The sequence below is a fragment of the Nicotiana sylvestris genome, chromosome 4 (assembly GCF_000393655.2).
Source record: "Nicotiana sylvestris chromosome 4, ASM39365v2, whole genome shotgun sequence".
Taxonomy (NCBI): domain Eukaryota; kingdom Viridiplantae; phylum Streptophyta; class Magnoliopsida; order Solanales; family Solanaceae; genus Nicotiana; species Nicotiana sylvestris.
The window spans coordinates 28,264,218-28,285,036 of record NC_091060.1 but is presented as its reverse complement, the minus strand read 5'-3'; the positions used below and the strand labels follow the sequence as shown (position 1 = coordinate 28,285,036).

The 20,819-nt window shown below is 35.7% G+C and overlaps 2 protein-coding genes across 2 annotated transcripts; both read right to left on the bottom strand.

The window, feature by feature from the left end:
- Positions 1-9,675: 9,675 nt before the first annotated feature.
- Positions 9,676-10,410, bottom strand: LOC138889367 (uncharacterized). Its single transcript, XM_070172667.1, has 2 exons — positions 10,246-10,410; positions 9,676-10,035 (listed from the first exon to the last, which is right to left on the bottom strand). Exons 1-2 carry the CDS (start codon positions 10,408-10,410, stop codon positions 9,676-9,678), a joined length of 525 nt encoding a protein of 174 aa, XP_070028768.1.
- Positions 10,411-12,981: 2,571 nt separating this feature from the next.
- LOC138889366 (uncharacterized) lies at positions 12,982-13,548 on the bottom strand. Its single transcript, XM_070172666.1, has one exon. It carries the CDS (start codon positions 13,546-13,548, stop codon positions 12,982-12,984), a length of 567 nt encoding a protein of 188 aa, XP_070028767.1.
- Between the last annotated feature and the right edge of the window lie 7,271 nt (positions 13,549-20,819).

Genomic DNA, 20,819 nt, shown 5'->3' with positions numbered 1-20,819 from the left:
TGAGGATGAAGAATTGAAGAAGAAATCAGGCGTCCACCTGGAGAATGAGGATGAAGAATTGAAGAAGAAATCAGGCGTCCACCTGGAGAATGAGGATGAAGAATTTAAGAAGAAGTCAGGCGTCCACCTGGAGAATGGGGATGAAGAATTGAAGAAGAAGTCAGGCGTCCACCTGGAGAATGAGGATGAAGAATTGAAGAAGAAGTCAGGCGTCCACCTGGAGAATGAGGATGAAGAATTGAAGAAGAAATCAGGCGTCCACCTGGAGAATGAGGATGAAGAATTTAAGAAGAAGTCAGGCGTCCACCTGGAGAATGAGGATGAAGAATTAAAGAAGAAATCAGGCGTCCACCTGGAGAATGAGGATGAAAAAATTTAAGAAGAAATCAGGCGTCCACCTGGAGAATGAGGATGAATAATTTAAGAAGAAGTCAGGCGTCCACCTGGAGAATGAGGATGAAGAATTGAAGAAGAAATCAGGCATCCGCCTGGAGAATGAGGATGAAGAATTTAAGAAGAAGTCAGACGTCCACCTGGAGAATGAGGATGAAGAATTAAAGAAGAAATCAGGCGTCCACCTGGAGAATGAGGATGAAAAAATTTAAGAAGAAATCAGGCGTCCACCTGGAGAATGAGGATGAAGAATTTAAGAAGAAGTCAGGCATCCACCTGGAGAATGAGGATGAAGAATTTAAGAAGAAGTCAGGCGTCCACCTGGAGAATGAGGATGAAGAATTAAAGAAGAAATCAGGCGTCCACCTGGAGAATGAGGATGAAAAATTTAAGAAGAAATCAGGCGTCCACCTGGAGAATGAGGATGAAGAATTAAAGAAGAAATCAGGCGTCCACCTGGAGAATGAGGTGAAGAATTGGAGAAAAAATCAGGCGTCCACCTGGAGAATGAGGATGAAGAATTAAAGAAGAAATCAGGCGTCCACCTGGAGAATGAGGATGAAAAATTTAAGAAGAAATCAGGCGTCCACCTGGAGAATGAGGATGAAGAATTGAAGAAGAAATCAGGCGTCGACCTGGAGAATGAGGATGAAGAATTTAAGAAGAAGTCAGGCGTCCACCTGGAGAATGAGGATGAAGAATTTAAGAAGAAGTCAGGCGTCCACCTGGAGAATGTGGATGAAGAATTTAAGAAAAAATCAGGCGTCCACCTGGAGAATAAGGATGAAGAATTTAAAAAGAAATTAGGCGTCCACCTGGAGAACAAGGACAAAGAAAGAAGGAAAAAGGAAACAGCAGTCAGGCGCCCACCTGGAGAACAAGGGAATACAATTGAAGTATTGAAGTCAAAGGCCCGCTCATATAAGAAAGGAGCACACTTAGAGTCAATAAAGCGGAGGAGTCTAACAAAATCCCCAGCAGGAAACACAAGAGTCCCAAACAGAGAAAGAAAATACGGGACACAATGAAAGGAAATACGGAATAAGCCAAATGCCCAAGAGTCACCAAAGATATCAAGACAACAAGAAACGCAAGGGCATGATCTAGATAAGATCTGTAATTCATATACCATAGTCTAGTTTAGCTTTTGTTTTATCTTTGAAGCAAGGTGTAATAAGGAGGTCAGCAAGCAGTAAAAGCAGCACAAAACAGCAGTAACATCACAGTTCCATGGTAGTCCCAGCTACCCAAAACTTCCCGAACTACATTGACCTGATTCCTTTATAGCCAAGGATATGTAGGAAACCTTTGAAACAAAGGTTCGGTCAAATCTTTCAAAAAATGCTTCCCACAGAGTATTTGAACGGGCAAATATCGCTCGTATACGCTCACTTTATCTTTGCACGAAAACTCTTTGAGTTTCCGCGCAAAGAGGGGCAGCTGTGAGCACGTGATTTTTGCCTCACGAAAAATACTCTAAAATAAATCAAAAAATAAAACAAAATTCTCTTAGTATGCAATTTTTAGAATTTATGCGGCGTTTATTAATTGTTTGTTTTTGTCCGTAAATGTTTGCTTTGTTATAATTAAACGAAACTAAAATAAAAATACATGTTGCATGCATATCTAGGATTTAATTATGCATTTAAAAGATAATTGAAATAAAATCACAAAAATATGCATTTGTTCTAGTTTTAATGTTTCACTGTGTGATTAACGCTTTGTCTATGTGTTAAATAGTTGTTAAAAAAGTAATTAATATTTTTGTAAGGTTAAAATTGTTTTATAATTTTTTATCAGGATTTTTATACTTAGGATTAAAATTAGGAAATGTAAAATAAGTTTTTTTTAAAAAAAAACTAAAAAAATCGGACCTGGACTGAAATCCAGGCCCAAACAAATTTACCCCCCCCCCCACAGCCCAATCCAAACAACCCAGGTCGGTCCAACTCAGGAATAAATCCAAACGACGACGTTTGGTCACATTTCATCAAGGACCGTTGGATCATATCCATCCAACGGCTGAGATCCCACATCCCTTACCCGTAATCCCTACCCAATCCATTACCCGGGCCGACCCATTCCCCAACTAAACCAAAACGACGCCGTTCATGTAAGTAGATAGATCATGGCCATCCATTCTGCCTGATCTAACGGTCAGTATCAATCCACCCCATCCCTATATAAATCCAAATCCCTACCCCGGCCCCCTAACTAAACACCCCTCTCTCCACTGTTCTTCATCCTCTCCGAATCACACCCCTAACCCTAGCCGCCTTAACTCTCCATCGCCTGAAACCCGGCGGCAACAACGCCGCCGGTCACCACCTGAACACCCTCGACTCCTCACAACCCCCTCTTCACAGATCTAGTATTAGTTTCCTTCGAATTAGGCCCCAACTCTTCGAATCTTAAATCGAAGGTCAGTCTGAAAACTCGACCCTTTCCGATGACTTCCAAATTAACACCGTAGCTTTCCCTAACTACCCTAGCTATGGATCTGGTGTTTGTTTGGCTCGAATCACCTCAGAGTTCTTCGAATCTTCTTTTTGAAGGTTCGAACCAAACATGAACTCACTCAGATTCGTTCCAAACTAACACCAAATGACCCCTAGGCCTCCCTCACCCTTGTGTCATCTTTGGTTCCCTTCAAATCTGCCCAGAAGTGTTCGAATTTAAGATCCAAGAATCAGAAACCCTAAAAATTTCAAAACATAGAATTTGCCCGAATTAAATAAGGGATTGAGGTCTAAGAGCCTTTAATCGAGGTATTCTCAATTGAGAATACTTCGAATAAAGTCTGTTCAGCCTCAAAAAGGTCCGAATTCAAAGTCAAGCTTGAGTCCGTGTAAATTTAAAGATTCAGAGGTATTTTTATTATTTCTTTTTGTATCCTATGTGTATATTGTTGCCTGTTTCAGTAGCTTGTGTAATTTAATTTTCACATTTTTTGTTTATTTAAATTCTGTGATTCTGTCTCATATCCGTATATTTGATCAAATAAGTGAATTGTTTCTGTTGGTTATGTTTGTTTACAATGTGTGTAATCGACTCGATTAAGTTCGTCGATTAGTTACATTATGAATTCCCGTTTATGATAATACATTGTAATAACCTGCTCACCTGTTTTGATTAACTATTATCATGTTGTTGTAATCAGTTAATTAGTTCTTGCTAATTAGTTGGTTCTTGTTTAATAAGTCAGAAAGTTTATCAAACATTTGTGTATTAATTTCTGAGCAGTTGGTTTCAGGCAGTGTCAATATACTGACAATGCCCCTGCATTCATACATATTTCAAATTCAGTTTAAATTGTTCTGTTGAATTCTGTGTGATGTTGTTGTGATGTTAGGTTTAAATTCAATTTCACAAATGTTGATTAGATACAATTGTGTTAGAAAATTGCATTCTCAGTTAAGATTCAGTCCAGAACTTAAGAGAATTGGTTATAGCTGTTTTAAATCAGGTTGATAATTAAGTTTGAACAGATTTTTAAATCTGTTTTGTACTAGATTCTGATTTTTGTATTAAGGGCAGTAATAACAGTAGGATTTCAGGGGTGTTTTGGGAATGAAACAGTGAAAGTCATATGATAATGTTAGTGTGCTGTTGGTGGATTGTTAATGGCTATAATCTAATAGGATAATGGGAAACAAAGGGTAATGGGAATGCTGAAAATCAGGAAAAGATCACTTAATGGGATTTAAAGTAGTAAAAGCAGATTTTAATGGGATTTTCTGATTTTTAAAAGAAGAAGGGGGTCCAGGCAGCACTGAAAGGAAAAGGGGCAGACCTGTATAAGATAGAGGGGATTGGGACTGGAAAAAAAAGGACAGAGATTTTAATACACACAGAAATACATATACACAGAGAGAGACAGAGAGAAAATCTGGACAGAAATTAAGAGAGGAAAAAAACACACAGAAGCAGAAATAGAAATCTGATTCAAGAAAAAGAAAGAAAATAGAAATAAAGAAAGAAAAATCAGAAGCAGGAAAAAACAGATTTCTACAATAGAAGCTAGTGTTAAGGTTGAATTTCTGAGATTGAAATTGTCAGTTTGCCTTCTCCTAAGTCTTGAAAAATCAGAAATACTGCGTTTTATCTGTCTGGATCTGTTCAAATCCCATTGTTGTGTTTAAAGTCTAAAATTTCTTAAAGAGTCATTCTACGTTGTGTCTGGGTTCTCGGGTTCTGTATTGTTGCTCAAATATGTGGAAATACTGGCATTTTCTGCTGATTTTGTTACTGCTGTCACTGCTGAAATTTACTTCTTCTACCTTCATTTCCAGGTACATATCTGTAAACTCATGTCATGCAAAGCTTTCAACATGACAAATAAATGAAGCTCGAATTGTAATTCTGTCTTCTATACATTTAAGTTCGTTAGTTTAAATTTCAGCTTTGTTTCATGTTGGTTAACTAGTAGTGAGTTCGACACGATGGCTATAAGTTAATTATCTTATTTTGAAATTCGTATAAAAGCTTTGTAATAATGTTATCCATTTCGAAATCTCATTAGTATAGTTATATCTGAATTGTCAAGATAGGGAACATGGCATAAAGTTGGCCATTAATTAAGTCTTGTGACATTGTTAGTTAGGTACAGAATAGTATGGAAATGTCAAGAAAATACATTGTTAGCATATTTTGTTAATTATTTGGTTGTGGTTTAAGGCTAGATGATGTTGGTTGCATTTTGTTCATATATGGCGTAATAATGGTTATGTTTATAATCAATAGTCGAAAGATGCATTGATAAAATCCGTTAGGTTCACAATGTTGGAATATGGTGAATGGTGTAGGGGTATATTCATGTTATATATGATATCGTCTTATTAAAGACAACAGGTAGATTAGTTCTTTTCTTAATAACAAATGTCCTAGTTATTTGAATGCAATCACCTCATTTCTTTAAAAAATAATGTAAACAATAAGTCAACAATTTTTTTTACGTGTAAAGTTAGTGTTTGCTAATAGTTCGCATAGGTTGAGAATAAAATCGTTTCGATTAGGTATATCCCAAACTCAATCATAAGCAGAATTAACTAAAATAATCATGCATATCGGATTAAGAACAAGTGATGTGGAAGGAGATTAGGCTTATAAATTGTAACAATTTTAAGAATGTAATATAGCATTCGTTATAAATAAAATAATGAAAATTCTTCGAAAACATCTCTTCCTTTCATAAATCAATTTTTTAGTTTCATATGCAATTCACTTTTTGGGTATACATATATTGGATTTACGAGAAAAATGGTAGCATTAATCACATTTTGTTTATTTTTACTCCTAAAATTTGAATGGCTCGGAAGAATATAATTCACACGTAAAAATATAATCAGCGGTCAACATTTAATAAATTGTGAATTCTTTTCAAAGAATTTAAGGGCATCTCAAATGGGGATTTCTCATGATTTTCACATAAAAATAATATGGATGTAATAAACAATTTGTAAACAAATTTATACTACCATCAAGAATATTTTTGTGATTAGGGATACGTTCGCGTAACCTGATTATATTTCTAAAAGCAATTCGGATTATGCGTTCGCGCAACTTCGAGCGAATATTTAATAAAAGGGATTTTTCGGAGAATAGCAAATTAATTTCCTAAAAACCCGAGATGTGCAGTTCATTGTTTAATCATACAAGGGCGACGATGTTCTTAATTTTATTTTTAATTTTGAACGTATGGTTTTTTTTATAATAAAAATATAAAAAAATATTATCAACCTTTTTGTGTACACGTATGCGGGGCACGATTCTCTACAATTATAAAAGGTATATAATACGAATATTCATATGCGTGATTCGTTTATATAATTGTAAACAATCTAAACAAAAGCGGTAATAAAATCAGGTAACAAGAAAAAGGGTATTTAGTAAATCAAGATAATTAAGCCAAATATAAAAATGGTTAAGCGACCGTGCTAGAACCACGGAATTTGGGAATGCCTAACACCTTCTCCCGAATTAACAGAATTCCTTACTCAGGATTTCTGGTTCGCAGAATAACAAACAGAGTCATATTCTCCTCGATTCAGGGATTAAAACCGGTGACTTGGGACGCCTTAAAATTCCCAGGTGGCGACTCTGAAATAAATAAACAAATCCCGTTTCGACTGTCCTTTAATTGGAGAAAACTCCCTACGCGCCCCCGCGGGCGCGGAAAAAAGGAGGTGCGACACTTATTATGATAATTGATAATCAAACCGTGTTAGTAAATGATTTATTAAGAAAGAAAATGGGTTGTTGTTTGATAGTTGGTCCGGCTTGCCTAGTAATGTGATAGGCGCCATCACGACCGGTATTTGGGGTCGTGACACTTTACCCCCTTTCTTTTCATATTTTCGTTCATCTTTCCCTTAGAATTTATTTGACCCTTCTTTTTATCAGGGTTCCCCATACATGGTGTAAGTGCTGATGCAATCGCGGCTTCCAGAGTTTCTTTGGAAATAGCTCAAGAGATAATCTTGAGTTCTTCATCGAAATGGAAGGCTGATGCGACCCAGGATACTAAGGAGGAAGATGAACATGATGGAAGTTCCTTGGTTAAAAGGCCGCGGGCCAGAAGACGCGTCTTTTCAGATGATGAAGCGAATCCTTCCCGTTCTGTTCTCGTGACCGAGCCTGTTGAAGCCACCTTGGTGAGTTATGAAAATGATACTCCTGCGGCTGCTCGTGACTCTGATGAACATCATTTTTTCTCGTGGGTTTGATAGTGAAAATTTGGATTTAGTTTCTGATGAAGTACCCCTTGCCTCTTTTACCATGTCTGTCCCTGTGGTGCGTTCTTTACCAATTGTTACTGCTACTGTTTCTGCTCTGCCCCAAGCTGTTATGACTTCCTCTACAGTTCCCACTACTACCATTCCTCGTACTGAGGTTGGTTCTTCAAGTGGAAGTGGAGCGATGAAGCAGATTACCATTGAGGTCCTGCCGATAGTAATCTTTTGAAAAAGTTAGGTCGGGTTGACGTATTGTTGAAACCCTTGATTGGTCCAGTCGAAAAATCCAAGCTTGAGAGTCATAGTTCTTTGACTTGGATGAATGATATAGTGCAATCGTCACTGAAGGTATTTGCTTCTTTTTACGCTTTATTACATTCTCCTTTTAGTAAGGTTCTTACCCCTTTCTTCTTTTTTAGATCAATCTTATTGGCACATAGATGATAAAAAGGGTTTCTCATACGGAGCAATTAATGCATGATTATCAAATTGAAGCAGACAATTGAAAAGAGCAATATGAAAGTCTTCAGCTTGAGATGGAAGTTTTAGAAGAAAGCAAGTGTACCTTAGAGCAACAGCTAAGAGTCATGGCATCAGAGCTAGCAGTTGAGAAAACTTCTTCCAATCAGGCTGTCAAGGATAAAAATCTCCTGAGACATCATTTTCCGAGCAACTCTCCAAATCCAGCGAAACTATTAGAGGATTGAAGGCCTTGCTGAACGAAAAAGAAGTTTATGCAGGTGAACTTGTTCAGACACTCACCCAGACCCAAGAGGATCTTCGTGTGTCTTCTGATAAGGTTAGATTTTTGGAAAGTTCACTTGCCCCTTTTCAATCTTCTTATGATGCTTCTTTGGTCGAGAAGGAAGATCCTAAGAATGAGATTGACCAATGGGAAAAAATATTATGAGGCTCTTGAGGACAAAACTGCTATTAAAGTGAGTTGGGCTATTTTAAACACACGCCATGATACCCTAGTGGAGGCTAGCCAAAAGGATTTTAATTTGGATGTTGAGTTAGCTAAGATAAAGGAAACCATTGAGAAAACTCAGCAAGGCCAAAGTTTTCCTTCTCCCATGGTTTATACTCCTAAGTATGTTGAAGCTAATGTAGGCGCAGTGGATGTCCCAACTCCTTCAGATCAAATCGAGCCTTCTGTTGCTGATGATGCTGCTTTAGACTCTTCTTCTGCTCCATAGTGAAAGTTTATGAAGTTTGACTCCTTTTTTTTGGTGGAATTTGTGGTTTTACCCATGTTCCCATTTGGAGGTTAAGTTTTTCTTAATGACAAGTCCCCGAGCATTTTCGCGGCATTTTGTAAAAAATGACAATCAGTTTATGACTAAGTTCATACTTAGTCTAAACTTAATATTATAAGGTTTTCGTTTCAACTTAATTATCTTGAGCTTCTGTTTTACTCTTTTTGACTTGTTTTATTATATATATAAATTCAAGGCTTGCTTTTTAATTCGTGGGTTTTCGTCTTACCATTTTTGCATTTTTAAAAATATTTCTTTGTTAACTTCATGGATCTTTGAATCAAACATAAAATTATAAAAGAGGGCCCTTTTATATACGACACTTAATGAAGAAGACGTCTCAACTTCATAATGGTGTAAATATACGAAAAAAGAAATAGGAACACACATATTTCTTGATTTTCGTTTGAACTTTGTCAAGTTTAAATAACATCTTGCATGTATTTAAATATCTTCTATTACTTTTCCGTAACTATTTTCTTTACAACAAATTTGCAAAAAGGAAAGCAAATCCAAGGGGTTTTTATGACCCATGGCTAAATAGTGCCCTTAACCTAGACATCATAAGATTTTAAAATCTATATGAAGGTTTTTTGATTGGCTTGTGTTATTGGCTCGTGACTTTGCTCTGAACAAGATATACTTGATGAGTAGACTTTTGGGCTTGACTTGAACTTTTAATTATTTTTAATCTTCTTTGCATTATTTATACATATATCATATGTATATTATATAGTCCCCCAAGTGTTTGAGCATTGAATTACAAAATCTCGAGCACTTTATTATTCCTTCCATGCGGCCCTTTTCCTGAAAAGGAAAAACATACAGGACTCGGAGGTACGATTTTAGATGAAGACTGCTTAACCCATTTAAATTTCCATCAGAATAGTTGTAACCCTAGACCGGGAATTATGTTCTTTCCACGTGTCTTTCAGGTCGTAATTCATCATTTAGTGTAGGCTAGCTTTTTGCCTATCATCTAAAATCATTAGTAAAATTTTAATAATTCAAAAATAAAAGTTATTAATGAGGATACCTGCCCGTGGGTATTTCTTTTCCTTAGAAATGGTATCTCTTCAGATAAATAACATTCCAATTTGAAGGTAGAATCTTGCCATCCAGTGTTTCAAGTTCGTATGCTCATTTTTCTACGATACCATGAATCTTATAAGGTCCTTCCCAAGTTGGACTTAACTTTCCTGTATTAGCAGCCCTCGTGGATTGGAAAACTTTCTTGAGTACGAAGTCCAAATCTTGAAGTATCTGAGACAAGCTTTCCAGTTGTAGTATCATTCCATAACTTGTTTTTGTGCTGCCATCCTTATTAATGCAGCTTCCCTCCTTTCTTCAAGTAAATCCAGGTTTACTCGCATCTCTTCTTCAATTGATTCCTCAGTAGCTTGTGTATATCTCGTACTTGGTTCCCCTATCTCGACTGGAATTAAAGCTTCAACTCTGTATACAAGTGAGAACGATGTTTCCCCCGTACTTGTTTTTGTGGTTGTTCGATAAGCCCATAAGACCCCAGGTAACACCTCTGGCCAATTGCCTTTAGATTCCTCCAATATTTTCTTCAAGTTGTTGATAATGACTTTATTTGTTGATTTAGCTTGCCCATTACCCACCGGATGGTAAGGCGTTGAGGTAATCTATTTAATTTGCCAACTTTAAAAAAATTCTGTGATTTGCGTGCCTATAAATTGCGGGTCATTATCACATATGATTTCCTTTGGTACCCCGAATCTGCATATGACGTTTCGCCAGATGAAATCTCTGACCGCTTTTTCTCGTACATGTTTAAAAGCTCCTGCTTCTACCCACTTAGTAAAGTAATCAGTGAGTACAAATAAAAATCTTACCTTGCCTTTAGCTTGCGGTAGTGGACCCACGATATCCATCCCCCATCTCATAAAAGGCCATGGTGCAATGACCGGATGTAATAATTCAGCAGGTCGATGCATGTTGGTATCGTATCTTTGGCAATTGTCACATTTAGCCACAAAATATTCCGCGTCTTCTTCCATTTATGGCCAATAATAGCCGGCTCTAATCATGTTTTTTACTAAAGATCTTCCTCTCGCGTGATTTTCACAATGTCCCTCGTGTATTTTTCTCATCACATACTCTATTTGAGAAGGCCCGATGCATCTTGCTAGAGGACCACCGAACATTTTACGATAAAGATTGATTTGCTTTAAACAGTATCGAGCAGCTTTTTTGCAAAGTGCTTGAGCCTTTTTCTTATCTTCAGGTAAAATTCCATACTGCAAAAAATTGACAATCTCGTTCCTCCAATCCCAAGTTAGATTATTGAAATTTACCTCATTTTATTCTTGATCAAGTACTGAATGAAATAAATGAATCACAGAAGCATTTCCATCATTCGTTACTTCTGTAGCAGAGGCAAGATTAGCTAGGGTGTCTGCCTCGGCATTTTCCTCTCTTGGTATCTGCATGACTTTCCAAGTTTGAAATTGCCTGACCAAATCCCGTGCTTTTTTTAGGTATTGCTGCATCCTTGCCTCTCTGGCTGTATAAGTCCCCAACATTTGGTTAACTACGAGCTTTGAATCGCTTTTGATTACGACCTCTTCTATACCAAGATCTCGTGCCAGTTCTAAACCTGCAATCACAACTTCATCTTCTGCCTTATTGTTAGTAATAGGGTGATATTTTATGGCTTGTCGTATGGTTTTTCCCGTGGGTGGTATCAAAACAATGCCTAAACCTACCTCTTTCACATTCGATGAACCATCAGTAAATAAGGTCCAAGTTCCTGGATTAGACCCGTTAAATACCTACAGTTCTTTTTCTGCTTCTAGTTGTATCCCTTGACTAAAATCTGCCACAAAATCTGCTAAAACCTGTGAATTTATTGCAGTTCTAGGTTGATATGTAATGTCATATTCACTTCATTCTATGACCCACTTGGCTAATCTACCTGATAACTCTTGTTTATGTAATATATTACGCAAGGGGTAGGCGGTTACTAAAGAGATAGGATGACATTGAAAATAAGGTCTTAACTTCCTAGATGCCATAATTAACGCAAGTGCAAGTTTTTCTAGATGAGGATACCGAGTCTCAGCATCTAATAATGACTTGCTAACATAATAAATCGGAGACTGTTTACCTTGGTCTTCTCGAACTAACACAACACTTACCGCTACTTCTGAAACGGCAAGGTAGATGAGTAGTTTCTCCCTATCTTTTGGTTTTGCAAGCAATAGTGGATTTGACAAGTATACTTTCAAAATTTTAAGCGCATGTTGGCATTCTTCAGACCATTCAAATTGATCCTACTTTTTTAGGGCTGAAAAGAACCTGAAGCATTTTTCTGATGATTTGGAAATAAATCTTCCCAAAGCTGCTATTCTTCCTGTCAGTCTCTGTACTTCTTTTTTACTTGTTAGTGTATCAGAAATTTCCTCAATAGCTTTAATTTGCATGGGATTTACTTCAATGCTACTGTTAGAAACAAGAAATCCCAAGAACTTACCTGACGAAACTCCAAATGCACATTTCTTAGGGTTTATTTTCATGTTAAATTTACGAAGAATCTAAAATGTATCAGACAAGTATTGGATATGATCCCCTGCTTGTTGTGACTTGACCAGCATATCATATATATAGACCTCCATGGTTTTCCCTAGATGTTCTTGAAACATTTTGGTCATCAGCCTTTGATATGTGGCCCCAGCATTCTTGAGACCGAATGATATTACTTTATAATAGTAAGGCCCCCTGTCTGTTATAAATGAAGTGTTTTCCTCATCTATAGGATCCATTTTTATCTGATTATACCCTGAATATACATCTAAAAAACTTAACAATTCATGTCCTGCAATAGCATCAATTAGTTGATCTATATGCGGTAATGGAAAAGAATCTTTAGGACAAGCTTTATTTAGGTCAGTATAATCTACACAAACTCGCCACTTACCATTCCTTTTAGGTACTACTACAGTATTAGCTAACCAATTTGGATATTTTACCTCGCAGATGGACCCAATTTTTAAAAGTTTTTGCACCTCATCTTGAATCACTTGATTTTTGAAAGATCCTTGCTTTCTTTTCTTTTGTTTGACAAGTGAGTATGATGGGTCTTCGTTTAATTTGTGGGTCATCACTTCTGGAAGTATTCCTATCATATCAGAATAGGACCAGGCAAAACAATCCACGTTAGTTTTCAAAAATTCAGTCAACTTACCTTTCATTTCTTGGCTTAGGTTGGCCCCAATGTAGACTTTCCTTTCAGGCCAGGGTGCAAATAGTACTACAACTTCCAATTCCTCAATTGTTGTTTTGATGTTTTCATTTTCCTCTGGATCTTGGATGGTATCAGGACTCGAGTCTACATCTTTTCGCCCGTGCTTAGTTGAGGCTTGTGTTGCAGCATCCTCAACTAGATTCTGTGATTGCTATTTCTCTTTGCTTTTTGCGCTCGAATCTGCTATGGAATTAATGCTCTTAGACAGTTGCTGGTCACCACGAATTTTCCGTATTCCCTATTGTGAAGGGAATTTAATAACTTGATGCAATGTCGCTGTAACAACTTCCATTTCATGAATCCATGGTCTACCGAGAATCATATTTTAAGCCATATCTATTTCTACCACTTGAAAATTGGTGTCTTTGACTACTCCATCAGCGAATGTGGTGAGTGTTATCTCGCCTTTTGTTACGACGCTCGAGTTGTCAAAACCGGACAATGTATGAGCCTTGGGTATCAACTTATCATCAGCTTGCATCTCATTTACAACTCTTAACAAAATGATATTTATAGAACTACCTGGATCAATCAAAACTCGTTTCACATTAGTGTCATGTACAAGTAAAGATATTACGAGTGCATCATTATGTGGGATTAGCACGCCATCCGCGTCTGCATCATCGAACGTAATATTATCTTCTTCCAAAACTTGCCGAACTCGCTTCACGTGTGTAACTGTTATTTTTGACACCTTCCTCGCTGTTGTTACGCCATAGATCTCTTCTCCTCCACATATGACATTAATCGTCCTTTTTGGTGAAGGGGGTTTTGGAGGCTCCTGTCTATTTTTCATATATGCCTGCTTTCCCTTTTCACTAAATAATTCAGTTAAATACCCTTGTTTCAATAAATGTTCTACATCACCTTGCAGTAATCTACAATCCGCCATTTTGTGGCCGTGATCGTGGTGAAACTCGTACCAAAAATTAGGATTTCGCCTGTTCGGATTTGATCTCATTTCTCTTGGCCATCGTACCTTGTCACCTATATTCCTTAAAACAACCACCAATTCGGATGTGCTAACATTAAAATTGTAATTGCCGATCTTTACCTTGATGATGAACCTGATTACCTATCTCTTGATCTATGATCGTACCTTGGGTTTTCCTGTTTTGAACGTGAGTCTCTTCCCGCTGGTCCCATGTAAGGCTCGTACCTGTTTTTACTGGACCTTTTTTCAGTTTCAGTTCGCCTTGAACTTACCTTTTCATCCCTTCGAGATTGAATGATGGTTTCTTCTTCTATCCGCAGCTTTGTGATATATCTGTTGTAAACATCATTCCAAGTTGTAGCTGGAAATTCTCGTAAACATTCCTTGAGTCTCCTCGTGGCTTCTGAACTTTTTTCATTTTGATTGCTGGCAAACGCCATAGCTGCCGAGTTATCTGGTACACGTGGCAACGTCATCCTTTCATGCTGGAACCTGTTTACGGATTCCCTGAGTAGCTCCGTATCTCCTTGCTTTATTTTGAAAATGTCCTCCATTCTTTTCTCAACTTTTTGAGCTCCCGAGTGTGCTTTGATGAACGAATCTGCAAGTTCAGTAAAAGAATCTATAGATTTTTCGGGTAAAAGAGAATACCATGTTAATGCTCCCTTAGTGAGTGTTTCTCCGAATTTTTTGACCAATACTGATTCAATTTCTTGCTTGGTCAAGTCGTTGCCTTTTACGCCGGTTATGAATGCAATCACGTGATCTTGTGGATCAGTTGTTCCATCATATTTCGGAATATCAGGCATCTTAAATTTCTTCAAAATTGGTAGAGGAGCTGCACTTGGCTTCCAAGGTTGTTGTGAGTATTTATCCATATCTATTCCATTGATTACAGGCGGTACTCCAGGTATTTGCTCTATCCGGTCGCTCTACTCCTTGAGTTGTTTCTGCAGTGTTAGTACTAAATTTTGTAAATCAGAATTGATTGGGTTACCTGACCCTCCATCACGAGATTCGCTAGGAGTTCCTCCACTGCCCGAATTAACGAGTCCTGAGCGAGTATTTTCTTAAGTGTCGTTGTTTGGAGTTGATGTTGGCGGCGCAGCTTGTAATTGGTTAGCGAAAGCCTCAAGAGAATTGCTAACCTGTTGAGCAATTAACTTTTTCAAAGCTTCGTTAATAGCCTCATCATTTTCAAACTGATCGTTGACATTTGATTGAGATCCATCAGGAGTTCCTTCTCGAGATTGTTGAGAAGAACTTCGTGGGGAAGGGATTGGGGTTCCATCGCCTTGCTGATTCTCCTGGAATTGACGGTCTCCTTGACTGTTGTCATTGACATTTGACCTGATTGATTTGACAAAAAAAGTCAATTTAGAAAGTAATAGATTATCAGATTCCCGGAAAGGAACGAATTTGTTTAACCAAAAAATAGGAATTTCGGTTAAAGCTTGTTATTAGAAGAACTCGGGTTACTGCTAATCAAATAGAAATAAGAATAATTGATGTAAACAATAGCCGAATAAAAAGCAAAGTAAATCAGTGTATTCCAATAGTATTTCGCGTCCTTACAAATGTTCATTCCTCACCTTTTATAGCTATTTCTAAGTAATACGTTTCTTTCCTTCCATAATGGAGTTATTATGGACAATTAATAATGTAACGTTATAATTGGCAATCGTAACTGTTCAGTACAGATTCTATAACGTTTCCTATAATTAATGCTCATTAACTACCGATAATACGTATCTATACTCTTTTGCTATCTAGGTTCATTCTTCCGATGCTTCTTCAAATTACCAAGAGGTTCGAGCACCCATTCCTTCTGGTTTTCTTGGATCTTTACCCGTGTCTGTTAAAGCTCGTGCCTCTTCAACTATTCTTCGCCAATTGTCATTCCTTTAGTGATCCACGTGTCATGACATATTGTCACATAATTAATTAGATATATTAACTTGATTTTTTCCAATACACTACCCATGCTCGATATTGTGACAATGTCTAGATCCGACAGCGATCCTTTCAATCTTTTAACTATTGTTTCCAACTCTACATCAAGTCTCTGCATTATATCATCATCCAACTTTGGCAGCATTGGATTACTTCTGGAAGAAACCCCAATTAACGAATTCCCAGATAATTCAAGAATCTGATCATCATCAACATTATGAGTAGTCTTGCTAAAATCAGAAGCAATCTACATAACTTCTTTCGTTGTTGTTTTGTTGTTTGAACAACTGGTCACAAATCCTCGTGTTGTAAAATTTTACGTGTTTTTCCAAATTTCCAGCTTGAGCCTTTGATGATTTGACTAATCTTCAACTCAACAACATAATCTGCATCATTAGCAGAAACCCTTATTTTGTCCTCCAAAGATTTGACTTTTTCAAGATCAAACCTACTCTTGCTAGCTTCTTCAAGAACTTTTTGAAAATATTCAGCAGTGTGGAGATTCTAGTGTTTCAGCAGTTTGACTTAATTGAATGAGTTTTGGGTTTCTCTGCTGATGTTTCTCAAGAGTTTGAAGAAGAGAAATTACAGCAATATAAGCTACCATCATCAAGTACTCAAGAATATTGTGGAAATGATGGCAGGCCCAAAAATGAACGCGCTGGATATATTAAGACTTGGAAATGATGGAGAAGTTGGAACAAAAGAATTTTTGAAGGAGTGGACAGGATTTAATTCAAGATGTTAAATACTCTATTTTTCTTCTTTCGTTGAGAGTAAGAGAAGAAATATCGCACATTATTGACACTTTGACAGTAACCATCAATATGTGGAATTAACTCAAACAACTAACAAGCCTTATCAGTCTTTACTTTATTAATTCTCTGGCCCTTTCATACAGAAAAAATTGAGTTTCATTGAAATTTACAACAAACAAAAAAACAAAAAAACAAAAACAAAAGGTAGTACTTAGATTTGACTATGGTATTTTCCATTTTCCACGAATTGTTCCAAATCTAAAGAAATTTCGAGGAAACTACTCGAGTTGAATCAATTACTCAAATGGTCACTCAATTATCTCAAATTATCTTTTAAAGTCATTTTTTTTTGTAACAACAAAGTCACTGAACTATGCCACTCAGAAGGTCACTCAACTTAATTTTTCAAATTTTGGATTGCCAAATATCTATTTTACCCTCTAAATTATAAACATTTATCTTCTTTATATTTTTTTTAAAAAACTTTTTAGTATTAACAACAAAAATTTATTTACACAATTCAGAATGAAAGAAAATAAAGGTTGTAAAATATATATTTCACGCACATAAAGAAATAATTATTTTTATATTACGTGCATGGAATATATATTTTACAACCTTTATTTTCTTTCATTCTGAATTGTGTAAATAACTTTTTGAATTTTTGTTGTTAATACTAAAATTATTATTACTAATAAATTATTCTAATTAATTTTTTTACTATGCTCGTTATTTTGTTATTCCGGCATTATATATACTTAAGTGTTTTTTATTTTTTTAATTTATAAATAATATTTATTTATTCTATCGGTAAGTCCATAATGTAAATTAAAAAGGGGAAAATCATAATATTAAAAAGTTTAAAAAAAAATAAAAAGAAGATAAATATTTATAATTTATAGGGTAAAATAGGTATTTGACACTTAAAAATTTGGAAAATCTAGTTGAGTGACCTTCTGAGTGCAATATGCATAGTTCAGTGACTTTGTTGTTACAAATGAAAGAAAAGTGACTTTAGAAAATAATTTGGGATAGTTGAGTGACCATTTGAGTAATGGACTCTACTTGAGTTCAAAGGGTCAGAGGAGCATATATAGACCATATACTGTAACAAGATTAATCAGTAACCGGAAAAAAATAATCATTTCTAGGGGACTCTTGAAAAAAACTTGGACTCGGATGTGCTGTTAGAACTTCTCGGTTATCATATTACTGAGAAGTTCAACATTATATTTATGTAAAGAATTGTAAAAAGTTAAACAGAAAAATATGGATACTTTTATTACATGTCTAGGCAAGTGAGGATAAATTTGAGGCTATGGATTTGTTAGATTGCCGAAAGCAGCTGAAATCGAAAAAGATGCATAAATGCATAACTAAATGGTGTTAAATTCCACCAAGTAAAAAGTTATAAAGGGGCTTGTTCTACCTGTGCTCATATGATTAGAGATATAATAACAAGGAGAACACTTCATTTTTTTACTAAGGTTAAAACACAGAACTGGATTATATTATATGATTGAAAAAGATACACTTGTTATACCTTTTAAGTATATCTACAAGAGATAGAATGTCAAGTTTGGATGGGAAGCAAATCAAGAAATACAAAAAGGGGTGAACTTCAAAAGGATATTGATGAACTTAATATTGTTAACAATCATACGAAAAACACAAAAAAGCAATACAGAAAATGGACATATGGAAGGATTAATTCGTCGGTTCAATATATAATTATGATACAGACAAACAAATTAAAATCAAGATCCTTTTGGTGAAGAAAAAAATGGAGATGCATAGTAGGTCTGAAGAATAGTAAGGAAAAGGAGAAAAATAGCAGCAACCAAAGTGATTAGAGACCAGCGACTTGTAAAATATATAGGTATCTACCAATTCAGCAATCCAAGTTTGCGACTTGCTGTTATAGTGCTCTTCAATTTTCTCTTTGACATCCTTTTAAGAATATTGATTCAAGTTATGTAAGTGTTTAATGCTCTGAAAACTTGTTCCACTTGTTCATCACTTCCCAGAATGTTGAATATAATCTTCTTTTCTCGTAGGTCTTTTGCATCATTAGGTGAAATAATAAGTGTTCTCATGAAATATATGTAAGCAGAAACAGCATAATTATTAAAGCTACCTGGAGAGATCACATAAGCTACATGGAAGTGAGAGCTTCGGATGGTAACAATGTGATGTAAACCTTACAGCCTTCAAAGAACCGAGCCCGCGAGGCATAAAACGAATGCCCTTTGATTTCAGCTCCATTACTGAATGAAACACATAAGATTGATCTTTTATTGAGCTGCATTCTTTCTTTCTAAATAGATTAGACAGTAACCACAATGATGAATGACTTCGGATATAAGATCCATTACTAAGGGACATGTAGTTGTTGGTTTGTGTTCAAGACATACAAACTTAAAACCATGGTGGGATCTAACTTGAATGAATTGTTAAGGTACGTAATAGAGCCATATAGCAATATACTAGGACAATTGTTTGTGCGTTGACTGCATCGTGTGCTGTTAAGAGCTGACCAAGATCTAGTTTGATAGCACATAAATACGAGAGAGATCACATTTTAAGTGAGCAAAAACATAGCCTACATGTATAATCTCGAGTCATCGCCTCTCAATGGGCCAAAGGAATCACAATTTCAAGTTTGCTTCTTGCATTTTCTAAAAAACCATATACTTGTAATATCTTATTTACTAATGTTAAACAAAAAACTGGACTTCATTAGATGGATTTCAATAGATCGAAAAGGATACACTTGCTAAACTTCTTAAGCATATATACAAGAGATAGAAAGTCAATATTGATAACTGGAAGCTTCAGCCATGAGGATGAATGGGGAAGAAGACGAGAGGAGTTTAGAGAGAGGAATTCTGAGAGAAGTGAAAACTTCTATTATCTTCTTCTGAAAATGAAATGTATCTGTACAAGAGCTATTTATACACTAACACCTACAGTAGAGTTAACTGCCTTTCTACAGTGTTAACAACCTAACTAACTAACTGGCTATACAAATAATACAGCTTAATATAATAGTATTCTACGGCCACATCTTGCACTAGCACACTACTCTTCTACACAACCCCTAAGCTGATGGCTTAAACAAGTTCTTCAACCCAAGATTCTCCGGTAGGTAATAATGTTGAACCTTACCCAAGCTTTTAGTTAGCAACTCAGCTAGTTACTCTTTGGTAGGTATGTGCTCAGTTCTCATCACTCCTTGCAGGATCTCACTACAAGAAAACATTAAATTACATGGGAATTTTACATGGGAATTTTTTCCGCAAATAATTCCTGCAAATTTTCATGCGAAAATCTAATAATTCCTAGACTCTAAAATATTTACCTGCCAATTCAATTTCCCTAGGTAAATCCGCAAATAAATTTGGCGCCATGTAGTGCCAAAATATTACCTGGAGATTTATTTGAGAAAATAATCCCCAAATATCATTTTCGTAGGTAATTTCGCAGGTAAACGGTAAAAATATAAAAAAAATTATTTCCTTTGTAATTTCGTAGGAACTTCCCCATGTAATGTTACTTGCGGATTTAGTTAGGGATTATTTCTTGGGGATTTACATAGGGATTATATTACCTAGGGATTTACCTAGGAATTTATTGTTGCGATTTAGCTAGGGATTATTCCTTGGGGATTTACCTGGGGATGTTATTACCTACGAAATTACTTGGGAATTTTGTTGCTGTATATTAATTAAGGAATTTTCCCTAGGGATTTACTTGGGAATTTGTTGTTGCGATTTTAGCTGGGGATTATACCTTGGGGATTTACCTGGAATGTTATTACCTACGAATGTACTTGGGAATTTTGTTGTTGTATATTAGTTGGGGATTTTCCCTAGGGATTTACCTGGAGAATTTATTACGTAAGGATTAATTTGGAGATTTTATTGCTATGATTTTAGCTGGGAATTGTTCTTGAGGATTTACATGGAGATTTTATTAGCTAGAAAATCACCTAGAAACTTCGTTCTTGCAATTTTAGCTTGAATTATTTCTTAGAACTTTACTTGAGAATTTTTTACCTTGAATCTTATTATTGCAGGTTTAGATGGAAATATATTTTTGAAATTTACCTAAAATGTTTATTACCTAAAAAAATAATTGAAGATTATTTGTGTGATTTTAGGTGGAAACGTATTTTTGCAAATTTACCTGGGTATTTCATTGATATGGTTTTGATTAGGGATTTATTCTTGAAATTTATATGGGAATTTTATAGTTGTTTTTTTTAGGTTGATATAGTAACTTGACAATTTACCTAAGAATTTTATAGCCACATATTAAAGCTTGAAATTCTTTAAATACACTTTAAAAATATTATTTGAAATATAAGAAAAAAATTAATTTTCTAATTTAAAAGTTATATTTTTTTAAATGTTACAAAAACAAGATATGTAAAATAAATCCTTCAGTATTGATTATATCTATTTTATGTTTTATCGATTTATTTATTAGTGAACATAGTTAAAATGTCGTTCCTAT